At 49.4% G+C, this 21,171-nt stretch overlaps 8 protein-coding genes across 8 annotated transcripts; 4 read left to right on the forward strand and 4 right to left on the reverse strand.

Moving 5' to 3' along the window:
• Window positions 1-1,111: 1,111 nt before the first annotated feature.
• On the forward strand, window positions 1,112-3,464 carry N7481_012054 (alpha-galactosidase; the record flags this gene model as incomplete). Its single annotated transcript, XM_057271273.1, has 4 exons — window positions 1,112-1,175; window positions 1,237-1,717; window positions 1,777-1,842; window positions 1,922-3,464. The coding sequence occupies 4 exons, from the start codon at window positions 1,112-1,114 to the stop codon at window positions 3,462-3,464; spliced, it is 2,154 nt and encodes a 717-aa protein (XP_057115461.1).
• Window positions 3,465-3,891: 427 nt separating this feature from the next.
• Window positions 3,892-4,437, reverse strand: N7481_012055 (uncharacterized protein; the record flags this gene model as incomplete). The annotated part of the gene is made up of 1 exon (XM_057271274.1): window positions 3,892-4,437. One exon carries the CDS (start codon window positions 4,435-4,437, stop codon window positions 3,892-3,894), a length of 546 nt encoding a protein of 181 aa, XP_057115462.1.
• Window positions 4,438-5,965: 1,528 nt separating this feature from the next.
• On the forward strand, window positions 5,966-7,376 carry N7481_012056 (NAD(P)/FAD-dependent oxidoreductase; the record flags this gene model as incomplete). The annotated part of the gene is made up of 4 exons (XM_057271275.1): window positions 5,966-6,085; window positions 6,143-6,897; window positions 6,935-7,132; window positions 7,184-7,376. 4 exons carry the CDS (start codon window positions 5,966-5,968, stop codon window positions 7,374-7,376), a joined length of 1,266 nt encoding a protein of 421 aa, XP_057115463.1.
• Window positions 7,377-9,175: 1,799 nt separating this feature from the next.
• Window positions 9,176-10,351, reverse strand: N7481_012057 (class III chitinase; the record flags this gene model as incomplete). The annotated part of the gene is made up of 4 exons (XM_057271276.1): window positions 9,176-9,911; window positions 9,966-10,036; window positions 10,093-10,106; window positions 10,243-10,351. The coding sequence occupies 4 exons, from the start codon at window positions 10,349-10,351 to the stop codon at window positions 9,176-9,178; spliced, it is 930 nt and encodes a 309-aa protein (XP_057115464.1).
• Window positions 10,352-12,282: 1,931 nt separating this feature from the next.
• Window positions 12,283-13,999, forward strand: N7481_012058 (TMEM165/GDT1 family protein; the record flags this gene model as incomplete). Its single annotated transcript, XM_057271277.1, has 3 exons — window positions 12,283-12,903; window positions 12,960-13,860; window positions 13,932-13,999. 3 exons carry the CDS (start codon window positions 12,283-12,285, stop codon window positions 13,997-13,999), a joined length of 1,590 nt encoding a protein of 529 aa, XP_057115465.1.
• Window positions 14,000-14,449: 450 nt separating this feature from the next.
• On the forward strand, window positions 14,450-17,921 carry N7481_012059 (telomere repeat binding factor family protein; the record flags this gene model as incomplete). Its single annotated transcript, XM_057271278.1, has 5 exons — window positions 14,450-14,457; window positions 14,952-15,145; window positions 15,316-16,615; window positions 16,668-17,816; window positions 17,876-17,921. 5 exons carry the CDS (start codon window positions 14,450-14,452, stop codon window positions 17,919-17,921), a joined length of 2,697 nt encoding a protein of 898 aa, XP_057115466.1.
• A 414-nt stretch (window positions 17,922-18,335) lies between these two features.
• On the reverse strand, window positions 18,336-18,563 carry N7481_012060 (uncharacterized protein; the record flags this gene model as incomplete). Its single annotated transcript, XM_057271279.1, has 1 exon — window positions 18,336-18,563. One exon carries the CDS (start codon window positions 18,561-18,563, stop codon window positions 18,336-18,338), a length of 228 nt encoding a protein of 75 aa, XP_057115467.1.
• A 443-nt stretch (window positions 18,564-19,006) lies between these two features.
• N7481_012061 (uncharacterized protein) lies at window positions 19,007-20,762 on the reverse strand (the record flags this gene model as incomplete). The annotated part of the gene is made up of 2 exons (XM_057271280.1): window positions 19,007-20,423; window positions 20,506-20,762. The coding sequence occupies 2 exons, from the start codon at window positions 20,760-20,762 to the stop codon at window positions 19,007-19,009; spliced, it is 1,674 nt and encodes a 557-aa protein (XP_057115468.1).
• Window positions 20,763-21,171: the final 409 nt, after the last annotated feature.

Genomic DNA, 21,171 nt, shown 5'->3' on the forward strand with positions numbered 1-21,171 from the left:
TCCCGAACACTAGAATCGGAAACGGAGATGACTTTCTATCTCACCGAGGGCGGCTAAGACAGCGCGCCTGCCAGGGGACGTTGAGAGCTCCTGTTATGTCGTGGGTGTGGCTCTTATTCAAAACAATTCGACAGTTCGGATGCGAGTATGCACAACGTGAGTATTTCCATCAGCAACGAGAGTCGTTCCAAGTTGGATTGAGACGCACGAACTTGAAGATGGGAAGGAAAATTATATCTCGTTCAACACTGCTACTGGCGAGTGGATCAATCATTCGAATTGCCCAAATAGCTTCTGATGTTATGTCTACATACCTTTTTGTAGAATTGAGTGTTCATTGCACTTTGAACTTTTGTTCGGCTATTCTAAATGTTGTGGTGGGACGGCCTATGGATATCGTTGTCCTTGGCCGTCCTATCTGACCACCTGGACATTAATCAAGAATATTGTTCCTGTTTAGGAAGCGCACAGATTCGTAAGGCTCAGTGTGTATTGATATCCTCTCGTCGCAAGCAAGATGCTCTTGTCTTAATTTTCTTGTTTGTAAACTAGACTCGTTCTATCCCGGCAGTTAGGGGTTGAAACATCCCTGATCGGACATGCTCCGGCAGATAACTTTCCCCTCGCCTGACCGTGCTCAATGATGGCCGATCTTTGACCATGGGGTAACATTGAGCACGGCCATGAACGGCCTGGTCCGATCTGCATTTCTGCATTGTGAATCCAGTGTGTCTTGGCGTTGCGATGGAGGCGGGATTGAGGTTATATGGACCAATGAGAGAACGTCAAAACCGCCCCTAGCATTGCCTTTTGCCGAGTCCGACGCCGCGATGTCCCCGGAGTGTCTCCGCACCAGTGGCCGCACCCCGCAAGCTCCCCAAATCGTCATGATTTTGCGGGTGAAGAAATTGATGCAATGGAGTCAAATATTAACCGAGCTTGGTCATTGGTTCATTTTCCCCGTGGCCGCATGCCCCTTACCGCATTCCCCACGGGGCTTGGGATATAAATTCGTCGGGATCTCAGGACTTTGGCTTGATGTTCTTTTCTAATCCAATTCGAAGACCGAGAAGGCCAGAGAGAATACACTATGCCTCTCCCTTCGTTTAAAATGGCGGCTGTTGCCAACCTAGTCGCCCTTTTGAGTCCAGTCATGGCTGCAAGCTCTTCAAGTGGTATCTCACCCCTTCTCGGATTCCACTGGATAGAGAGGAAAACGCTGACAAGATCATTTAGCTATCGTTGCGGATGGCAGCTCGTTCTCCCTGAACGGTGACGATGTATCCTACCGGTTTCATGTCGACAATAGCACCGGTGACCTGATTTCGGATCACTTCGGTGCTAGCGTGTCAGGAGATATTCCTATTGAAGTCACGGGCGATGTGAATGGCTGGGTCAACACCATTGGACGCGTCCGACGCGAATTTCCCGACCAAGGCCGAGGAGATTTCCGCCAGCCAGCGATCAGAATCCGGCAATCGGAAGGGTACACTGTTTCTGACTTGCGATATCAATCCTATACTGTAAAGCAGGGCAAGCCTGATCTTCCTAGCTTGCCGGCGACCTTCGGCACGGATGATGAGGTTTCAACCTTGATCGTCCATATGTACGACAACTATAGCTCCGTTGCAGCTGACCTCTCTTACTCGATCTTCCCGAAGCACAACGCAATCGTGCGCAGTGCAAACATCACCAATCAGGGCAAGGGAACATCACAGTTGAGTCGCTTGCAAGCATGAGTGTGGATTTCCCGTACGAGAACTTGGACATGATTAGCCTGCGCGGTGATTGGGCAAGAGAGGCACACCGCGAGCGAAGAAAGATCGAATATGGCAAGCAGGGGTAAGTAAACTCCGTCTCTTCAAATTCGGTCATATCAAATCCCGGAAGCCCGCTGACAGTATGTGAATTCTTTTTTTAGTTTTGAGAGTGCAACCGGCTACTCCTCCCACCTTCACAACCCATTCCTTGCTGTCATGGATCCTGCAAGCACGGAATCTAATGGTGAGGTTTGGGGATTCTCGCTCGTTTATTCGGGCTCTTTCTCTGTTGATATTGAGAAGGGCTCCCAGGGGATTACGCGCGCTCTTGTCGGCCTCAACCCCAGTCAGCTCTCCTGGTCATTGGGACCCGGTGAATCCCTCACCTCCCCAGAGTGTGTTGCTGTCTACTCAGAAAATGGAGTTGGCGGGATGTCCCGCTCGCTCCATAATCTCTACCGGAAAAATCTCATTAAGAGCAAATTCGCAACGGCAGATAGACCTGCTCTCTTGAACAGCTGGGAGGGACTAGGAGCCACCTTCAATGAATCCACCATCTACCAGCTTGCCAAGGAGTCTGCTGCGCTTGGTATCAAGCTTTTCGTTCTGGATGATGGCTGGTTCGGTGACAAGTACCCTCGAATCTCGGATAATGCCGGCCTAGGTGACTGGATTCCCAACCCTGAGAGGTTCCCGGACGGCTTGTCTCATGCTGTGAACAGTATTACGGCCCTCAAAGCTGCGAATACCTCCAGTAATCTGCGCTTTGGCCTTTGGTTCGAGCCTGAGATGGTGAACCCTAATTCTACTCTCTATCATGAGCACCCTGAATGGGCTCTACATGCAGGATCCTACCCTCGCACTTTGACGCGTAACCAGCTTGTCTTAAACGTTGCGCTCCCAGAGGTCCAAGACTTCATCATTGATGCCGTGTCAAATATTCTGAACAGCTCCGATATCAGCTATGTCAAATGGGACAACAACAGGGGAATTCATGAAACACCCTCCCCGTCCACAGACCACGAATATATGCTGGGAATGTACCGGGTATTCGATGTCTTGACTACTCAGTTCCCAGATGTTCTTTGGGAAGGGTGTGCTTCTGGTGGCGGTCGCTTCGACCCTGGTGTGCTACAATACTTCCCCCAGATCTGGACATCAGATGATACAGATGCAGTGGAGCGCATCACCATCCAGATGGGTACCTCACTTGCGTATCCGCCTAGCGCTATGGGTGCTCATCTATCTGCCGTTCCCAACCAGCAAACGGGTCGTACCTTGCCTGTGGACTTCCGCGGGCATGTGGCAATGATGGGTGGATCATTTGGCCTGGAACTTGATCCCTCTGATATGCCAGAGGATGATAAGGCTGCTCTCCCTGCACTGATTGAACTTGCTGAGAAGGTCAACCCTATCATCTTGACGGGTGATATGTACCGACTCAGTCTCCCAGAAGAGTCTAACTGGCCAGCTGTTCTCTTTATCTCCGAGGATGGCAACACAGCTGTACTTTTTTACTTCCAGATCAATCCCAACATCAACCACGCTATTCCGTGGATCAAGATGCAGGGCCTAGACTCGGGGGCTACTTACAGAGTCGATGGAAATTCCACATACTCCGGCTCAGTCTTGATGAAGATCGGTTTGCAGTTCCCTATCGCTACAGACTATGGGAGCAAAGTGGTCTTCTTAGAGAAGCAGTGAGATTTCAATATAAGATATTCCTGTTCCTTATAGTCCCTCCAGCGAGAATATATTTTGAGACTACTGGAAGTTAGAAGACAAAATCATACTAGTATAGGACTTGTTTATGTAAGACCTCCAAATAGGTTTTCTTTGTACTTTCATTACTATCTGGAAATCCTTTTTGAGACAATCTATTGTATTATCTGAAGAGTAATCAAAATTTTCCATTATACAAAATGAAGACAACTGTTAACCACGAAACGTTTTTATATGTTCTTCTTTTCCAATTCAAATTTCTTTGCTAGAAGAAAATAGTCATCTCTTATCCAAGAGAAGCTTATGTAGCTGCAATTTCCCTGCACAGCGTTACCAGTCATAGGAAAACCCGTCAAAAGGACAGTTCCACCATCACACTAACAAGCCGTAAATGCATATTTAGTCGACATTAGAGCTTCTCCGGTAGCTTCATGCGTGAGCAAAGTACACGACAGATGATGTGGGAGAAGGTGTGGCACTGTAAGAAGGCGTGGCACTGGAAGAAGGCGTGGGTCTCAGGCGTGGGCCTCCTTGGGGAACAGTTGGCGAGGTGAATGTGGATGTTTGCTCGCCTTGATTTGCAAGATTTTTCAGGTCCTTGAGCAATTTCTTTCCCCATTTTCTCTCTTTCTTTTTCAGCCCCGTTAGGTAGGTTCACCCAATGCTCAAAATCTTCATGGAATTTCGTTGTCTTCTGGGATAGGTTATCAGGCTGACCAGTTGCTGCCACACTGGGCGTAGCTCGGGGTGTGCCAGTAGTGGTAGGTAGGATAGGAGTTGGCGTAGGTGTTGTAAGGCTTCCGCTTCCAGCTGACTGGAAATCCAAGATTCTGTAGGCCGGGCCATTGTGACCATTCTCGGCGGGCTTAGACATTGGCGAGTTGGGGTTCACGTAAACAGGCACGGCCGTGGCTAAACCAGCCAAACTCAAAGCAACGAGCCCGGTGAAACGCATGTTGACGTTGCGAAAGAAAGGTTGAAGTTATTGGAACGTATCAAAAGTAATAATTTGTTCTTTATATATGAGCTTTCAAATTTTCATAAATTGGGTTTCTGGAAAGATTCACGAGAGCTTGACTCGAATGTGCTCTTTATACTATTAGACTTGCCCTTCTCAGAAAAACCAGGGCCCTAAGATCATAGCACGTGGGGCCGAAATGATTGAAAGATCGCCATGGGATTCAATATATGTGGCGATGGCGTTTTTCGAGTTGCCTTTACAAGTAAGTATCGTCATTCAGGACTGCTTGATCAACCCGCGATCGGGGGCCATTCTCACGGCCCCAAGAGGCTATTATGGGGGCCGATATTTGCAACACATGATGGCTGTTTTTGACAACAATAACAATCAGTAGTCTGAAAGGTGAAAATTTATTATTTTGACACGCAATATTGAATTTCTAACGACGTGCATTATACTTCGTAGCGTCAAGTATAACTAGCCAGTAGTCTGTCCTTGGCAACCGTAATTTTGCCCCTTTTGAATGGTCCGGGGGCCGCGGCCCCGATGGTCCTCTGATCTATGTATACTCCGTAGTAGCCACTAATCCTTCCTACTAATCAAAAAGAGATGACGAATTGCATTGGGGGCCACGTTTCATGTTGAACTAATTTTATCTTGATCTTGGAGACCAGGCTCTCGGGGACCACTGGCATCCCTAGAATCGGAGATACGCCCACACAGCAACATCTTCGCATGCCTACGAGTAATCGGCCCCATTATAAGATATCACAAAACTTGAATTCCCTCGGCGCCACCTGCCAATTTTATATCACCGACCGAGTAAAATCGATCTCAATGGCATGCCCGCTTCTCAAAGATCTTATTATTGGCCGAAGAGAGATAGCATGTATACCCTGGGAATTCTTCTCGACTAAATCCAGTAAGGATTGCGAAAGCGACCAAATTTAATATTAAGAAATACGAGGGTGGTTTTGAGAAGGTGAGGGACAAGTTGATACACCCAAATTACTACCACACAATCAAGAAAGAGATGTGCAGTTCCCTAGCCCCTTTTTGGGTGGTGGGAAGCCAACTATCACACTCTATAATGAGATATCGCACGCTGATCTAGTGTTCCTGTCATAATCACGACACGGACGAGTTGGTGCACTAGACACCGGTAGGCCTGCTCTAGAGTAACAAGGAGTTTACCAAAAACGCGACTGTACTCGTTGTTGATCATAATCAGATCTTTCAAATTTACAGCAACTACTCTAACTATGAGCCCTGGAGGAGTGTATCGGCCCTATCCCGATAAGGGTAGATGAGACGGAAAGCTTAGACTATTCCCCGACCACGTGAACGGGGATATCAGGAAGCATCCGTTAATAAATGCATCGAGCGGGGTTGTGCATACGAATTTAACAATGGGGGGGTCTATGTCCCCTACTTTGCAAATATTCTTATAGTCCGAGTATTTGTTGATCTACTTCAAGTATTGTCTTTTATAATTAAACTTTGGAATCATCACGCAGAAAAAATGGAGAAGAACGCCAAGATTGTCATCATCGGGGCCGGAATATTTGGGCTCTCTACGGCCTATCAGCTTGCATCAGAAGGTCACCGAAACATCGTCGTTCTCGACCGGCACATGCCACCAGTGAGTCAACTCTTTCAATTTCCTTGTTCTATCAGATTGAAGGTAGCTCATTATCAGGTACCGGATGGATCTAGCTCTGATATCTCGCGCGTCGTTCGTTTCGACTACGCCGATGAAGACTACCTTGGACTCGCCTACGAGGCCTATGTGAAGTGGCGGGACGATGCTAAATACCAAGGCATTTTCGAGCGCGCTCGATACATCCTTGTCGGCAAGACTAGTCCGTATGGACAAGACTGGATTACCAAGACGACATCTGCACTCACTAAGAAGAATCTGCCATGGACAAAGCTTGAAGATGCCGCGGCGGCGAGAAAGGAATTTCCCGTGCTCTCAGGAGAGCTTGCGACGCCGGGGTTTTTTGGTTACCACAATCAACAGGCTGGGTGGGCTGATGCCGCTAAAGCGGTTACCCAGCTTCGGGATGATTGCTTCGAACTTGGCGTTTCCTTTATCGCTGGTCGGAGTGGAACCGTGGTTGACTTCGAAACTGATTCCCAAAAAAGCATTAACGCAGCTTTGACACTTGATGGTAACCGAGTCGCGGGCGACCATTTCATATTGTCGACCGGAGCCTGGACTTCGGGCCTGGTTCCCATGTACAATTCCGTCTTGTCGACAGGCCATGTTATCGGATATGTTAAACTTACCCCAGAAGAGATTCAGAAGTACAAAGATCTCCCGATCTATGCAAACTTCTCTACCGGATGGTTTAATTTCCCTCCTCACCAAGATACCGGTATGCTCAAGATGGCAATTCACGGATGGGGATACACGCGTACCCCTAGAAAAGAGGATATTACTGCCATTCAGTCCAACATTTCCTCTCCGCCACTCATCCCCCCCTAGAGAACGACGAAACTTCGTCCCACAGGACGGTGAGACTCGTTTACGAGAGGGTCTCCGCGAAATTCTCCCAGAACTGGCTGACAGGGCATTCGATAAACTTGCTCTATGCTGGTATACGGACACCCCGAGTGGCAACTTCATTATGGACTATCATCCGGACTATGCCAACCTCTTTGTCGGAGGAGCTGGCAGTGGACAGTACGTTATTTCAAATTGTTTGCAATTGGACCTGCTAATAATCCCGTGCAGTGCCTTCAAATTCCTCCCTGTGCTAGGAAAATACATATCGCTTGCTTTGAAGAAGAAGTTGCCTGAGCAACTTGCGGAGAAATGGCGCTTCCGAAAGGAGTACGTATCGCAGACCGACACTTTTCTGGGTGACGGGAGCCGCGGAGGACCAGCTAGACGAGAACTGGACACCGAGGAAAAAGCCAAGCTGTAGGAATTGGGGAGCTGCCCAGGTGTTGTCATCCAAGATATTCTAACTTAAGCGGGAATAGCAAAGACACTACATCCATTGGGCAGGTAATAATGTTGTATGAATTTGGGTCTCTATGTCATTAAACTTGGTCTAGTTGGTATACGTCAAAGGTAGCAAATAATGATAGTAGGTAATCAAAGACTCGACTTCAGGAGAGCCGCGTTTCGCTTGGCAAACTAGGAACGTAGCCGCAAAAAGTGGTTCTGGTCAACATACTGTTTACAATGATCTTGGGGAAGAGAGGTGGTCTTAATCATTGCATCATTTGACTGTGAGATCTCCACCGGTATGTTTGGAAGCCACCTGCTTCCACAGGTTCAGAACCCTTTCTTCAGGCTGGAATCCAAGAAAGCCAGACCATTCTGCGTACACCTCGTCTTCCGAGGAATATCTGAACCGATGATAGCCTCGTCCTGACTCCGTTTCCATGCTCAGGAATTTCAGTTTTGGCATGCGTGACGCTTCCTGGCCTACAGCCATATACAACTCATTGAAGAGACCTAATACACTGATTTCTCGGAAAGGCTTGCCGCTGCGATCTTCGAGTACCGTTCTCACGTATTCCGGATATTCATCATGTGGATCGGAATCTGAGGACACAAGTGATCGTACTCATCGTGATCAGAGCGATCAACAAAGAGCCATTTTGCAGACAGAGTTGACGGCGTGTATTTAATATCGATGGTTGTCATATCGGGCCATGATGGAGGGTTATCGCTTGATCCCGGTTTCCAGAAAAGCTCATTTCCAATTGCCATCCCGTAAAGGTCGAGTCTCTCTAACTGTTGAGAGAAGGTATGCAGTCGTGAGCTGAGAGCGTCCACGCCTTGGTCTGCGATCTTGTCTGGAGAGAAGTTATGATCCTGACGCGGTTCATTATTGAAAGTGAAGTTAAAAAAGGTTTTTATGCTAGGTGGCAAAAGGTGAATATGAGCAGCGAGTTCTAGAAAGTCCATTAGTACATAGTGAAAAATAGCACGTTAGCCCGTAGATGAAAGTACCATCACGGTTGTGTTTTCTCAGACCCTTATCACGTTTGCAGGTGTCATTCAACGACGAGTTGAGTGTATGTACTGCCCTCCCACTCCGCCGCACTGTTGATTCATGAATCACGATGTTTATGAAACATCAAAGGTGAAGGAGGGCAAGGGTCTCACAAAGGCCCGAATTCTTCACGATGCTGTTGTGGGTCTTGAAATATTGGTCAATGACTCAATGTCGGTGGCACTTGAGGTTGCTCTCTAACAACTGCGGTAAACCTTCAGTTGCGTCCGACGCGTCCTGACCGACTAAGCGCAGTCGACCTCTTCGCTGAGTGAACCAACCCACTGATCTCAGAAATTCCTCAGATGCAATCAAATGGTCATATTACCCCCACCTCGTTACCCGGAAACGGATTCGGTGCTGTCAATGTTGAATTGCTGGAAGAGTCACTGTTTCGCATCACCACGTGACCAAGAAACTCAGACAACCGGACGGTTACTACACATATTTATTATTCACCCGGGGAATACCTTAGCTGCGTCGGACTTTCAGGTAATGCGACTCGAATCGCCTAATGAGAAAATGGAGGAAAAAGAGACAAAGTCTTACGACGCAAATTTTAAGTCATACCTGTCCAGAAGCACGCTGATTAACTACTGCTAAGGCTACTACATGACCTCCTCGGGGCGACTATAAGATGTCAAACAAATCTTCCAAATATATTAACTCCAAGTATATGCTTGGGCTTAGGTGCCCTTCAGGTATCCAGTAATCAATTATAATCCCAAGATTCCACGAAGTTGCGGAAGGAAATTACCATTACTGGTAGCGTAACCGACTTCCCAAACAGAGACGCCTCCCATATTCGCATGCTTCATGAAAGGTAGCAGAGCCGTCTTGAGGAGAGACGGAACCACATAGCCCATATTGGCTGATGGGGTACCTGCCGCACTCCCGGGGACACCCACGAAGATCTTTGGCGATTTGGGCGTGGCCTGGCTAGCCTGCTCAAGCCATGTACCCAAGTTGAATTCACGTTTCGCAAGGTGAGACCGACGAGCCGAAGGGCCACCCGATACACCACTTAAAGGTTCTTCAGTAGATCGGCGAGCATAGCCACCAGAGATTCCACATTCTGGATTGTTGTAGAATTGCACAAAAAGCGCATCGAACCAGCCCAAATGATCCGTTAGAACGCTGGCAAGATTCTGATCAGGGTATTGGCATTGTGGTGCAGCTGTTAAGAGGAAGTTAGGGTGGCTCCGTTTAAGCTCATTGAGCTTCTTCGTGAATGGGACCAGATTTTCCATCGCCATCTCGAAGTCAAAGTCGAATCCGTTGACTGCGTTACCGCCAAAGTGGGTTGCACCGCCTGGTCCGTACATGTCCCACACCTTTTGGGCCATAAGCTGGGCTTCCTCGGGCGTATCCCATCCGCCTTCTTTGTAGGTTTCTCCGCCAAAGGACAGCAAGATGGTTTTGCCTTGGTCCTGGCATTGCTTAATTTCGGCGCTAGAGATACATTGAGAAATTTGATTTTGGCAGGAGGATGACAGGGCAGCTTACCCGGTAACTGGGTAGCCAAATGATACCTCTGGTGTGCCCTTCAGGGAGGTGACGAATGACAATTGGAAGATCTGCATTCATTAGATTTTACCCGCCTTGGTTCAGCCTCAGAAGGGAGTAGACATACGTCAATATCCTTATCTATAGAAGAGTTAGCGAACTGACTGTCATTTTTGAAGTCCGATAGACTTACTCGAACAGAAAGAAGATAAGCTACCACTACCGTCTAAAAAAAGTCAATTTATACTACTTTCTGGTCGTGGTTATTTTAGCTTACCCCAGTAGGTTGCGACCATTTTCGTTCCATTCCTGAGCACGCTTGCCGCAACTCCATGCAGCGAAGCAAGAAGGGCGGCTGGGTATAGCAAGCTCTTCAACCCAACCATGATGTCAGCGATATAGATTGAATTCGATTCGGGGTATGCAATCAATAGAACTCTTGAACAGCCAGCGTCACTTGGACGAAAATTCTACTAGCAGTTAACAGAGACCAGCTCGCTCGGATGTGACTGGAAAAAGTAACCAACAAAACTGAAAAAATTGTGAAATTCGTCTCACATTATGTAGCTTCATATCTGGGTCCATTTCGTCTCGGCCCCAAGGCAAGGTGAACGGCGCTATCCCCGAATTCGTATCGCAATAACGAAAGTTTGGTGGCATGGAATATTTTGGCCCCGGGTTGGGTACATCTCGGGGCTTGGCCCACTTGGATTTGAGAATTATTAACCTTAGCTTCGAACTCTTCATCATACACTATGTATGCTCTGATGCGCAGGTGGCCCTGGCATTGGGGCCAAATAGTGGCGCCCTCTGGCCCCGACAAACGAGTGGGGGCCGTGCTATTTTTGCACCGTGTCGCTACTGATCTTACCCTGAAATGGGTTATGAAAGGTCCGAATTCGTCTTGGATGGGCTATTACAGTGAAATTTTAGAAAATAGCCCCTTGAGACGTCATTTAAATTCCCAGAAGTTGATGTGTTTTGGCCCGATGCAAAGTGGTTCCTGAGTTGGGGCCGTGTGAAATTCGGAGCTGAAGCTGGCTCTGTACATCAATCACATTAGCCTATCCGCCGAATAGCTCAATGCATGTGCCCTATTTGCTTATCTTAATGGGTGGTTAAATTGGCATACATCATGGACTTTTTCTTGTCGCTTTGAACGGGTCTGGGGGGTTCCTTCGGCCTCAAACTGCGTGGTGTTATACTAGTTCTCCTTCCCTTGGCATAGTAAGAGGACTCAGTCGTGTGATTTGAAACAATATAGCTCATTTTATGAGGTTTATATCTGCCATATTTAACCATGATTCGCCCCCCCCCCCCTTTTTTTTTTTTGTGCCTATTCTGTAGTATATTGATCGTAATGGAAGATTAAGTTTCCGGTCTGTCGACAACTGGTCAATTATGGCACAACTATGCCATCTTCCAGCATTATTAGTCTTCAAACATCCGGAAATGAACCCCAATTGCATTGAATGAAGATACCAAGGATGGGGAGAGAGAAGAAGAGATGCGTGTAAACGAGAGAGGACTAGTTAGTTAGTTAACGTTAGTTAGTTACACTTTGGTGCCTCAGGCTGCAAATCCAGGGCTAGTACAAACCTGTGATTCGTCACACGAGGATACGGTATGATTTCTTTCATTGTTCATGCATATGTCTACTACTACTAGATCTATCTCTCGTTACTACTAGAGTAATACAGTGTTATTACCCTTTTAACAGGCTACATAATGAGACCAAAGTAGTGTGAAGTAGGTACTAATCAACATATCATGATTGGCTTGCCATGGAAGTATATCTTTCAACTGGTGGGGTACACCTAACCTGTGAACACTTTGGTGGCACATCAGTCTCACAAAGACTACTCTTGTGCACGGTGATCTCATGCAGGGGAATGAACAGTGAGTCTAACTTGGAATTGCCAGGCATTCCAATCATCAATACTATGCTACTACTTTCCTATTACTGAATACTAGTGTAGGATTGTAGTAAGCCTAAGTTCACCGCTTCCGGCAGCCCTGGAGGGTCACGTGCATCGACCCCTTTGCAGGCGAGTTGCAATTGCGGCCTCAAAACATTCAATCGTTCATTTTCATTCTCTCGCGTCCGATCCCCATACATCTGTCTTAATATTGATTTTTCTTTTTGCTCTTTGGCTTTCGCCTCATTCTACGATTTCCTTCTTTCTGAACCCGTGCCATCCTTGAAAACCGACTCGGCATTGATTGTCTTTGCACCATCCTACAACTGCTCTTCTCAAAGCCTCCGGCCGCAATCGCCCTCTCGTCGCTCATTTCGCGGTGATTTCCGCCCTGCATCATGAAGCTGAACATCTCTTCGCCTTTCCTTCTCTTTCTCCCTCCCGCCATTTCGACTGCCTTGGCAGACGTCAAGCCAAACGCCCAACCGACCGTTCGTGCGTCGTATGGCTCCTCGGGACTTGGTGCTCGCTACGCTGACTCCGATTCTTATGCCTCGGGCAATGTCGTCAAGGGATCATCGGACGCCCCTGTAGATGGGAAGGATGGAAAACCACACGCGGGCCCGTGGGTAGAGACTGGCGCAGAACGCGACCGAAAGATCACCGGGAACACTATTGTCGGAAGTGATGATTATGAACTTGCACCCTCCAGACCCGATACGAAGATCCCTTCTTCAGATCACCTCACCACGGATGGTGGAAAAGTGATCCCGCATTCCAATGGCGGCGTCATGGACGATCCGAATCGAGCGGGACCGAAGGAGGGCACACGAGGCACCGAGGGTGGTGTATCGCTGAAGGAAAAAGAGAATCAGTATGCGAAGAAAGTGCCCGGAAGCCCCAAAGAGGCCCCTCCGCTGCCGCACAGTGAGAAGCAGAAGTTCTCATCGGACAGTGACAGCACATCCGGAAGTGGTGGCCGCACACCCGATGAAGCTGGCAACCTTGGGATGCTGGAGGTACGGAATGCCTATCCACTCCATTGCTTTGCGTATAACTGACAACCATAATCTAGAAACCGGCCGATCTACCCAACAAGCCCCACGATATTCCTCACCCCAAATCCCCCTCTCAAGTCAACAATGATCCTTTGGCCATTGAGCACGGATCGGGATCGCACGCTAGCTCGTCAACGACATACGACAAGAACACTGGCATTGCGGAGGAGAGCGATGGACTCCACTCGCTTCTATTCGCGTTCACCATGATCATCGTTTCTGAAATTGGAGACAAGACCTTCCTTGTCGCTGCGCTGATGGCTATGCGACACCCCCGTCTGGTCGTTTTCACCTCCGCATTCTCCGCTCTCATCGCCATGACCGTTCTCTCCGCTGTCCTCGGCCACGCTGTCCCCACATTAATTCCCAAGTCCGTCACCAAGTTCATGGCAGCCATCCTCTTCCTGGTTTTCGGCGCGAAGATGTTCAAGGAAGGCCGCGAGATGTCCCCCGACGAGGGCGTCGGCGAGGAAATGCGGGAGGTGGAACAGGAGCTGGAAGAGAAGGAACAGGAGCAGATCCGCATGGGTCGTCGCCGCTCCTCCGTCACCCCCCACAACCTGGAAGCCGGTCGCGCTGGTGGTCGTCCTAAGTCTCGTGGAAACCGTCTGCCTTCGCCCCCAGAGAGCGTCTCGTCATCTTCGTCTCGTGGCTCATCTCCTCAGCCTCGCCTAAAGGAGTGCATGTCAGGCGTCAGCAACCTTCTATCTCTTCTTCTTAGCCCCGCGTGGGTTCAAACCTTTGTTATGACTTTCCTCGGTGAATGGGGCGATCGTAGTCAGATCGCCACCATCGCCATGGCCGCCGGTCAGGACTACTGGTGGGTAACAATTGGTGCTATCACCGGGCACGGTATCTGCACAGCCGCCGCTGTTATCGGCGGTCGTGCGATTGCGGGCCGTGTCAGCATGCGTGTTGGTATGTCACACTTCACTCTTTTCACTCTTGATCTCTGTTTTCGCTTCAATACTAACATCTTTAATTTGCAGTTACCCTCGGCGGTGCCGCGGCATTCCTTGTATTCGGCGTCATCTATCTCATTGAAGGCATTTTTTGAAAATCATCGGGGCGGTTGTACTTTTGTTGGGTATTTGGGGGACTTGCATAGGTGTAAAAGTCATTATTTGACGTTCTTTGACATATTTTAATTAATGATATAATTTACCATGACTGAGATGTCCAATCCTGCCATGGATTAGAGTCGCGTATTTCGATTCGTGCATACCTTGTTTGACATCATGATACCTACTTGATTCAATCCAAGCAATCGCGTTCCAACAATTCAATTCCAACGAGGGTGTGAAGAGCTCGGAACCGAGGAAGATCAAGATAGACCATGGATACCAGGCAATGTACAGTATCAGACAATGAGAGTAATAAGCTTAGAGAGAAGGAAGCAGCAGAGTGCAAGGCATCAAGGCAACAACACAACCGTGTGTTTTGATACTGAGGTTTCAAGGTTCTAAAGACCAGAAAAGTACCAGTATTAAATAGAGTAGTTCAAGTTATGTCTCGGTATGCTATCTCGAACATAAATCCTGGGAAGTTCAACTTGCAAGACTGGCATCTCGCTTCGCTGCCGGGATATTCAGGCAAAGACCTAGGGAATCAAAACCCTAAGATACTAAACCCTAGACATCCCTAAACCCTAAACCCATACTGAAGGGCCACCCATACCTACCCTTCAGGAGAAAAGATCCGGGGAAAAAAATAAAAATGGAATTCAAGAATACTGAAATCCCCTCCACTCTCTATTAATACTGATATCCCCTTATTGGTGACTGAGATGTCATAATTCGTCTTGTTCCATACTGGCTGGCAACCCGGAATAAGACGATAATCCGGTGCCGAAGACTTCGCTGCCCCGAAAACCCTCATCGCGACACCTCCGAGCCTTAAACTTCATCACCCCCTCCCCTTTTCACATCCTTTCCCACCCAAAATAATTACTCGAAGCCAGTCTTTGTCCGACACGTCTATTTCGCAACATTTTGTTACCCCACACTCAGTGGTTCTGCTGCATCTGGTGATTGTTTATCGGACGCGCTCGGCCCACCGCCCTCGGGATGGCGCGCATCACAGGGGGAGCCCCCCCGGCCTGGCCGGGTCACGAGGAGCCAGAGTCGTGAACTCGATGACCCAGTCCATGATCGATCTACAAGATGGAATCCGGCTATCGGCAAGGGAACTGGCAGTGCCGACCGTGAGTACCATGCCCTGACAATCCATATCTGCCTTTATGTACCCCCTATTACACCCCCGGGCCCCGCTTTGCTATCCTGTTTGTTTACTATACTTCCCTGTCGATTTGGTTCTTCACGCTACCATCCTTCTGAGACATTCCACAAATATGAATATATTTAACATTTCTAGGACTGAGTACCGTGGCCGAGAACTCACCTGCCAAAGCTCACCGAAAATCAAATTTCGCGAGCGGCGCTTCTATTGTCCCCGAGTCCCCCGAGGGTAATATCTCCGGCACAACATTCTTACCTCAAGAGGACTCCGACCCCGAAGATGCTGACCTCGAGCCCATTATCATGATTGATGAGCTTCCGGGACTGCAAGAAGCCACAGATCGCCTCTTAAGTCTCCTCAAAACCAACGCCCCTGATGCCAGACCGGTTGTTGACGCTGCTAAAAAGCTCGCCAATCCGCGAAACACTGAAAACAAGCGCCTAAAACCAGCAATCCGCAAATTACTCTCCCAGATGAAACCTTTTGGCTCTGAACGTTTCATCGATGTCGCCGAGGCCCAGGAGCTCATTCCAACTGTGCAGCCGAAAGGTGCGGCTCGGCCATGGAGTCCATCGCCTGCCCTGCACAGGGCCAATTGTGCCCGTCTTGCTCTAGACATACTCCTGGAAAGTACAGACTCAAAATCGCCCACCGCGACGATTGAAACTCTCGAGAACCAGTTCCCCATGCCTTTCTTGAGCCAAATAGTCAACGGCAAGGAGTCTATTCCGACCGGAGGTAGCACTGCCGCAGGACCAACCTTTGAAATGGCCCTGGAGATTCGAACACAATTCGCACTCGTGGAACTAGAAAAGCAGGAAAAGAACAAAGGATTTGACGCCCGTTCTGTCTTGGAGAACGTGTTTTACGGCGATGGACATACCTCGGACACTGGCTCTCTGCGTGGTTTCAATCTCCCGGGGACTTTCGCGGACGAGAATGGTCGTCTTCCAGACAGATTCCAGGACAGAGTCAGCGATCGTTTCAGCGAGCTGGACTATTCTCTGCATGATGATGATGGAAATCCTAACATCAAGGGCATCAAGGCCAGTTTCTGGAGCCGATTCCTCGTCTGTACCGCTCGCTTTGTTCAAAGTCGCGACAAAGAACTTCGACGGGACTTGGAGTTCCAGCCAAAACTTGAAGATGTTAAGGACTATGTCGAGAAGATGATTGAAGGCGGGGAATATTCCGAGGAGGACGAGCTTGAGAAGGAACAGACGCCCGACCGAAGCACTGCGAATCGCTCCTCCCCCAGCGTGGATCATCAACGCAGCAATCAGGATGATCTTTCTGACAACGAACTTTTCGTTCCAATGTCTCCTCCCCCTCCACCTCAGCAGATTTCCCAGGAGTCCATTGAACACAGTACCCCAACCAGTCAAGCCAAGCAACCGACGCCCAAGAGCACACACAGACGACAATCGTCCAAGCAGTATGTTGAATACGCAAATCCAAAGTTGTAACGATGACTGACTCTGCTCTAGCAACGACCTCGCTCGAAATATGGATTTTCTCAAGAGGCGCCGGGAAGCGCGTCAACAGCAAGTAACGGGCAAAGCACCAGAAGGGGATACGACTGGTTTTTTCTCAGACATGAGCGTCCCAGAAGCGGGCCCTCAACCACAAAACCAGAGCGATGCATCGTTTCCTTCCCCTGGCGACGTTATTCGAAACCCCGAGAGTGTCACTGTGCCTCGGGAGATTGCCCAAACACCCGACGAGGATTTGCAATATCCACCTCATGATAACGATGACACCCTCCTCAACGACGGCGAGGAGCTGGACCTGGACAATTACAGACGTTTCGAGCTCATGCAATCAACCAGCCCCCCTGGCTCCGAGCGAGCTCGTCAAAACTACAACCGGGGCCGCTTCTTCGATTCCTCACCGCGGAACCAATTCACGGCAATCAATGAGCCACAGCAACGGCGTACACTTCTCGACCAGCAAGAACACCGCACCCGAATCAGCTTTTCCTCCGAAGATGAGAGCCAGCTTACCGAAAAGCGTATGCCTCAAAAAAGCCCGGCAAAACCAGAGACAGCGAAGAGGCGACACGACGAGGTAGAGAATGACTCCGACAATGATGATTCTGATGATGCGTTTGACCCGCCCGAGTCCAAGATGGTTTTCGTCTCTAACGGAGCCCAAAAACTTCTCGAAATATCCAACAAAAGACAGCGTAAAAACACCACGGATGAGGATTCTAGCGCGGCAGGTCAGCTCCACAATGACCTTAGAGTCACTCGTGATGCCCACCAGGCCCAGACCCAAACCCAGAGACAAGCGTCGAGGCAGCCAGCATCCACTCTAGTCCAATCGCCCGAGCCTGAGTCTTCTCAAGTTGCCCGTGCCCGAAGCGAAGCTGTGAAGCCACCACCGAGCCAATCTCGCTGGAGCCAAGTAAACGATCCCTCATCGGCTGCAGCTACAGCAGCGAACATGAGAAGAAGATGGACAGCAGATGAGAACGAGCGCCTCATTTCACTTATCGGTCGATATGGCAGCGCCTGGGCACAGATCAAGGCGCAAGACGACATTTGTCCGAGGTCGGAAGGGGGTCCGAAGTTGCAGGGTCGGACCCAGGTTAATCTGAAGGATAGGGCGAGAAATCTCAAGCGGGCGTGTGAAAGGTATGAGATCCTTTTGCAAAGTTCTCATGATGAATGAATACTAATCCATTGTTTTACAGAGAGGGCACACCGTTGCCGAAGAACTTCGAGTTTATTAAATCCTGAGTTGGAGCTTGCCTTTTTGGTTTAACAACGAAATGGCTCCTGTGAGCAGGCACGGGGGCTCGTTTCATTTCCCCTTTAAACCACGCGTATATGAAGCGTTTGCTTTCTATTGGGTGGAGGATTTGTCTGGTTTTCTCTTTTACGAGTACATATACCCTTCGGTGTAATTTATCGTTCGTTGCTGGCACATTTTCAATTGAGTGCCTAGTACGGCCCTCGGAGTTCATCCGCAAAAAAGCTAGAAGGATCCAAAGTAAACCGAACCATTCATTCCCCTACTAGTTCAAGGTGCTCGATCCATACCGATTCCGGAAATAGAAGAGCGTGGCTCAGATGGAAACTAAGGGGGGATTCACAGAAGATCACAGCCAAATCATGGATGTATCCGGAATGATCTATCTCTACGATCGATATCTACAAGGCTACGAAGCGCGGCTTGCTTGTTTGCTCGGTGCTTTCTATCACCAAGGCACGGACCGAAAGACCAGGAGTGATCGATTCCCAGTGATCAGAGGTTTCAACAGGATATCCCTGATGAACCTTGCCGCCGGGAACGGGGAGCCAGGCCGGACAGACTTCACAATTGAGATAGTGGTCTGTCCTGCTGCGTCCAACGATCGGCTGATCTTTCGATCCGTACATTCTCAATGGGACCAGCTAGCATCACAAGAGAATGGATGGTCCTGATGTGTGTTGGACAAGTTGACAAGGCCACCGAGCTGTAAACCGCGTCTACAGAGACCGAGCCGTTAGTAGCGCCCACCCTGCAGGTAGAGGGGGGTTGGTTACCCTTTACCCACAGGCGCGGATGCAACGACGAAAATGGAGAAAAGGGGGAAAGTAAAACAGGCATGTCCTTTCGCTGGTATTGTCCAGATCAAGTTTTAACGGTAATATCTCAGAACGAGGCCACTCCTTTGAGTCGGCTCCCGAACACCCGTCATGCGTGTTTCGAGGTCTAATACTAACTTACCCTGGCCTCCGGCTAGGAAACCAAAATCCAAGCCACACCTCACCGTGAGGTTATTTGATAGTCTGACCAAATCAAAATATGTCGAGAGAACAACCGAGCCTTTGACGAAAAACTAAACAGCCATATCTTCCGAGGTTGTTTCGGTTTTTCTCTCGGGGGTCGCTGAGCCATCAGTCGTGGATGTCGTGGCGCCAGACTCCAGGTGCTGGAACCAATCGGACTTGGACTTGCGCCACCACTCTAGTAGCGCAATGATAGTGACGCCTCCCATTATGACGATTGCATAGTTGAATAGGCTGGAATCGCCGTCAATGGCGCTGTTGGAGTACTGAGGTGCGCAGAGAACCGCAAAGGAGAATCCGTTCCAGATGAAGGTGACGATAGCAGCGACAACGCCAAACCAGCCCAGATCCCAGAACCCAGGTCGGAAAGACTTGCGAGTGATGAAAGTCCGACCGAGACCGACTAGGCCATATGCTGCGATGGAGCCCGCTGCCGAAGTGGATACAAGACTGGAGAACGCAACCTGGGAGGGCAATTGGGTGCACAGAAGAAGCGCAGCGATCGTCGAAATGAAAATCACCGCGTTGTGTGGCTGCTTAGACTTGGACACGCGGGAGAGAACATCGCTGAATGGGAAGACACCATCGCGAGCCACGGCAAAGACAAGTCGCGACACCGCCACCAAGGAAATGGAAGTGTTGAGGATTGAGCCGAACATGGAGATGATTGTCATTACCACATGTGCCCGAGGTCCCAAGGCAAGGGCGTACATGTTGATGAATGGCTGGGGTGCGCTGGTGTCGTAAAAAGTCTCGATGGAGGGCATGCAGAATAGGAACAGAATGATGATTGGGAAACCACACAGAGCAGATGCGACGGTCGCCCAGAACACACCCTGAGCAGCTGCCTTCTTCGCCGAGATAGTCTCTTCAGCGACGTGACCGGACGCATCTTGTCCAACCAGGCAGCTCGAGACAAGATACCAAGACAGGACCCAGTTGAGACCGGGACTTGTCTCGCCGCCGTTATAGGTGGACGTGAAGACATACTCGGCAGTTTGAAACCCGTATGTCTTAGCCACACCGATGGGAAGCCAGATAAAATTGAGCAGCATATCAATGATAATGACGATGACTCCGGCCCGGAAAACCCAAGAGTACATACGCGAAGGCAGGAAGTTCAGCGACGTCGCGATGGCCAAGAAGAGCAAAGAGAATGCCCAAGCGACGGCTCTCGCGCGCACATCGGAGGCATCGGTCGGGAAAGTCGTCTCTGGATCAAAGACCAGGACCTCGGAAACCAAGTAATTGGCAACTCCAAAAGAATCACTCGCCAGAAAAGCTGTCCAGGCGACAAGCGTCCATGCCGCAACAAGGAATGATACGAAGCGACCAAGTTGTCCACCACCCCACGATCGGAATGCCCAGTAGTAGATCGATCCTGCGGCGGGGTATGCGGAGCAAGCCTCGGCGAGACATGCGGCGGTGATGATTGCGAGAATGCTACCGGAAAGCCAAGAGCTCCACCTGTAACAGATATAGTTAGCTACTGACCACAGGTTCTGCACGAAATGTAATGCAATGCGAATCGAGGGTACATAGTACATACATTGCTGCAGGTCCACCAGCGCTGAGCGCGATGTAGAACGACACGCGAATTCCGCCAATGCAGTATAACGCGGAGAAGGAGCACGCGAAATTGTCAAAGGAGCCCCATCCGCGCGCCAGGACAGCCTTGTAGCCAAGATCTAGCAATTCGCGATCGTCCTGGCTGATCACAGCGTCCTTGGAGTCCATGCTGGGCGGCACGATGTCTTGGTCAGTCTTGGCTGCAGAGGGAGCGGCCATGGCATTGGGTGAATCCATCGAGGGTGACCAATTCGTTTCAAGGGGGTGCCGAGAGTTAGGAACTTGGCACTTTGGCTGTCCAAAAAAAGGCTCGAATCCTGAGGGTGAGAACCGTGCCGGAAGATGTTTGATGTCCGATGGGGACGTCTCAGAGTTTTCTTTTTGGCTTCACCAAACACGGGGAGTCACGTGTGGCAGATTGACTCGTGGGTCTACTTTGGTTTTTAATTTTAATTGACTTTTAGGTTTTATAGGCGAGATTCATTTCGTCTACGAGTAGGTCCACGGATTTAATTAGGGCTTCCAGTGGGTTGGGCTTGTTGGACCCTTGAAATATACGAGTGACTAAGTCCATCAGCCACTAGTTAACTATTAGCCAGCTCCGTCTGATGCTCGCCCCAGTGAGATACTACTGCTAGTACTTGGA

The sequence above is a fragment of the Penicillium waksmanii genome, assembly GCF_028829765.1.
Source record: "Penicillium waksmanii strain IBT 27052 chromosome Unknown utg000010l:1.0-3698451.0:1.0-3701458.0, whole genome shotgun sequence".
NCBI classification, from domain to species: Eukaryota; Fungi; Ascomycota; class Eurotiomycetes; order Eurotiales; family Aspergillaceae; genus Penicillium; species Penicillium waksmanii.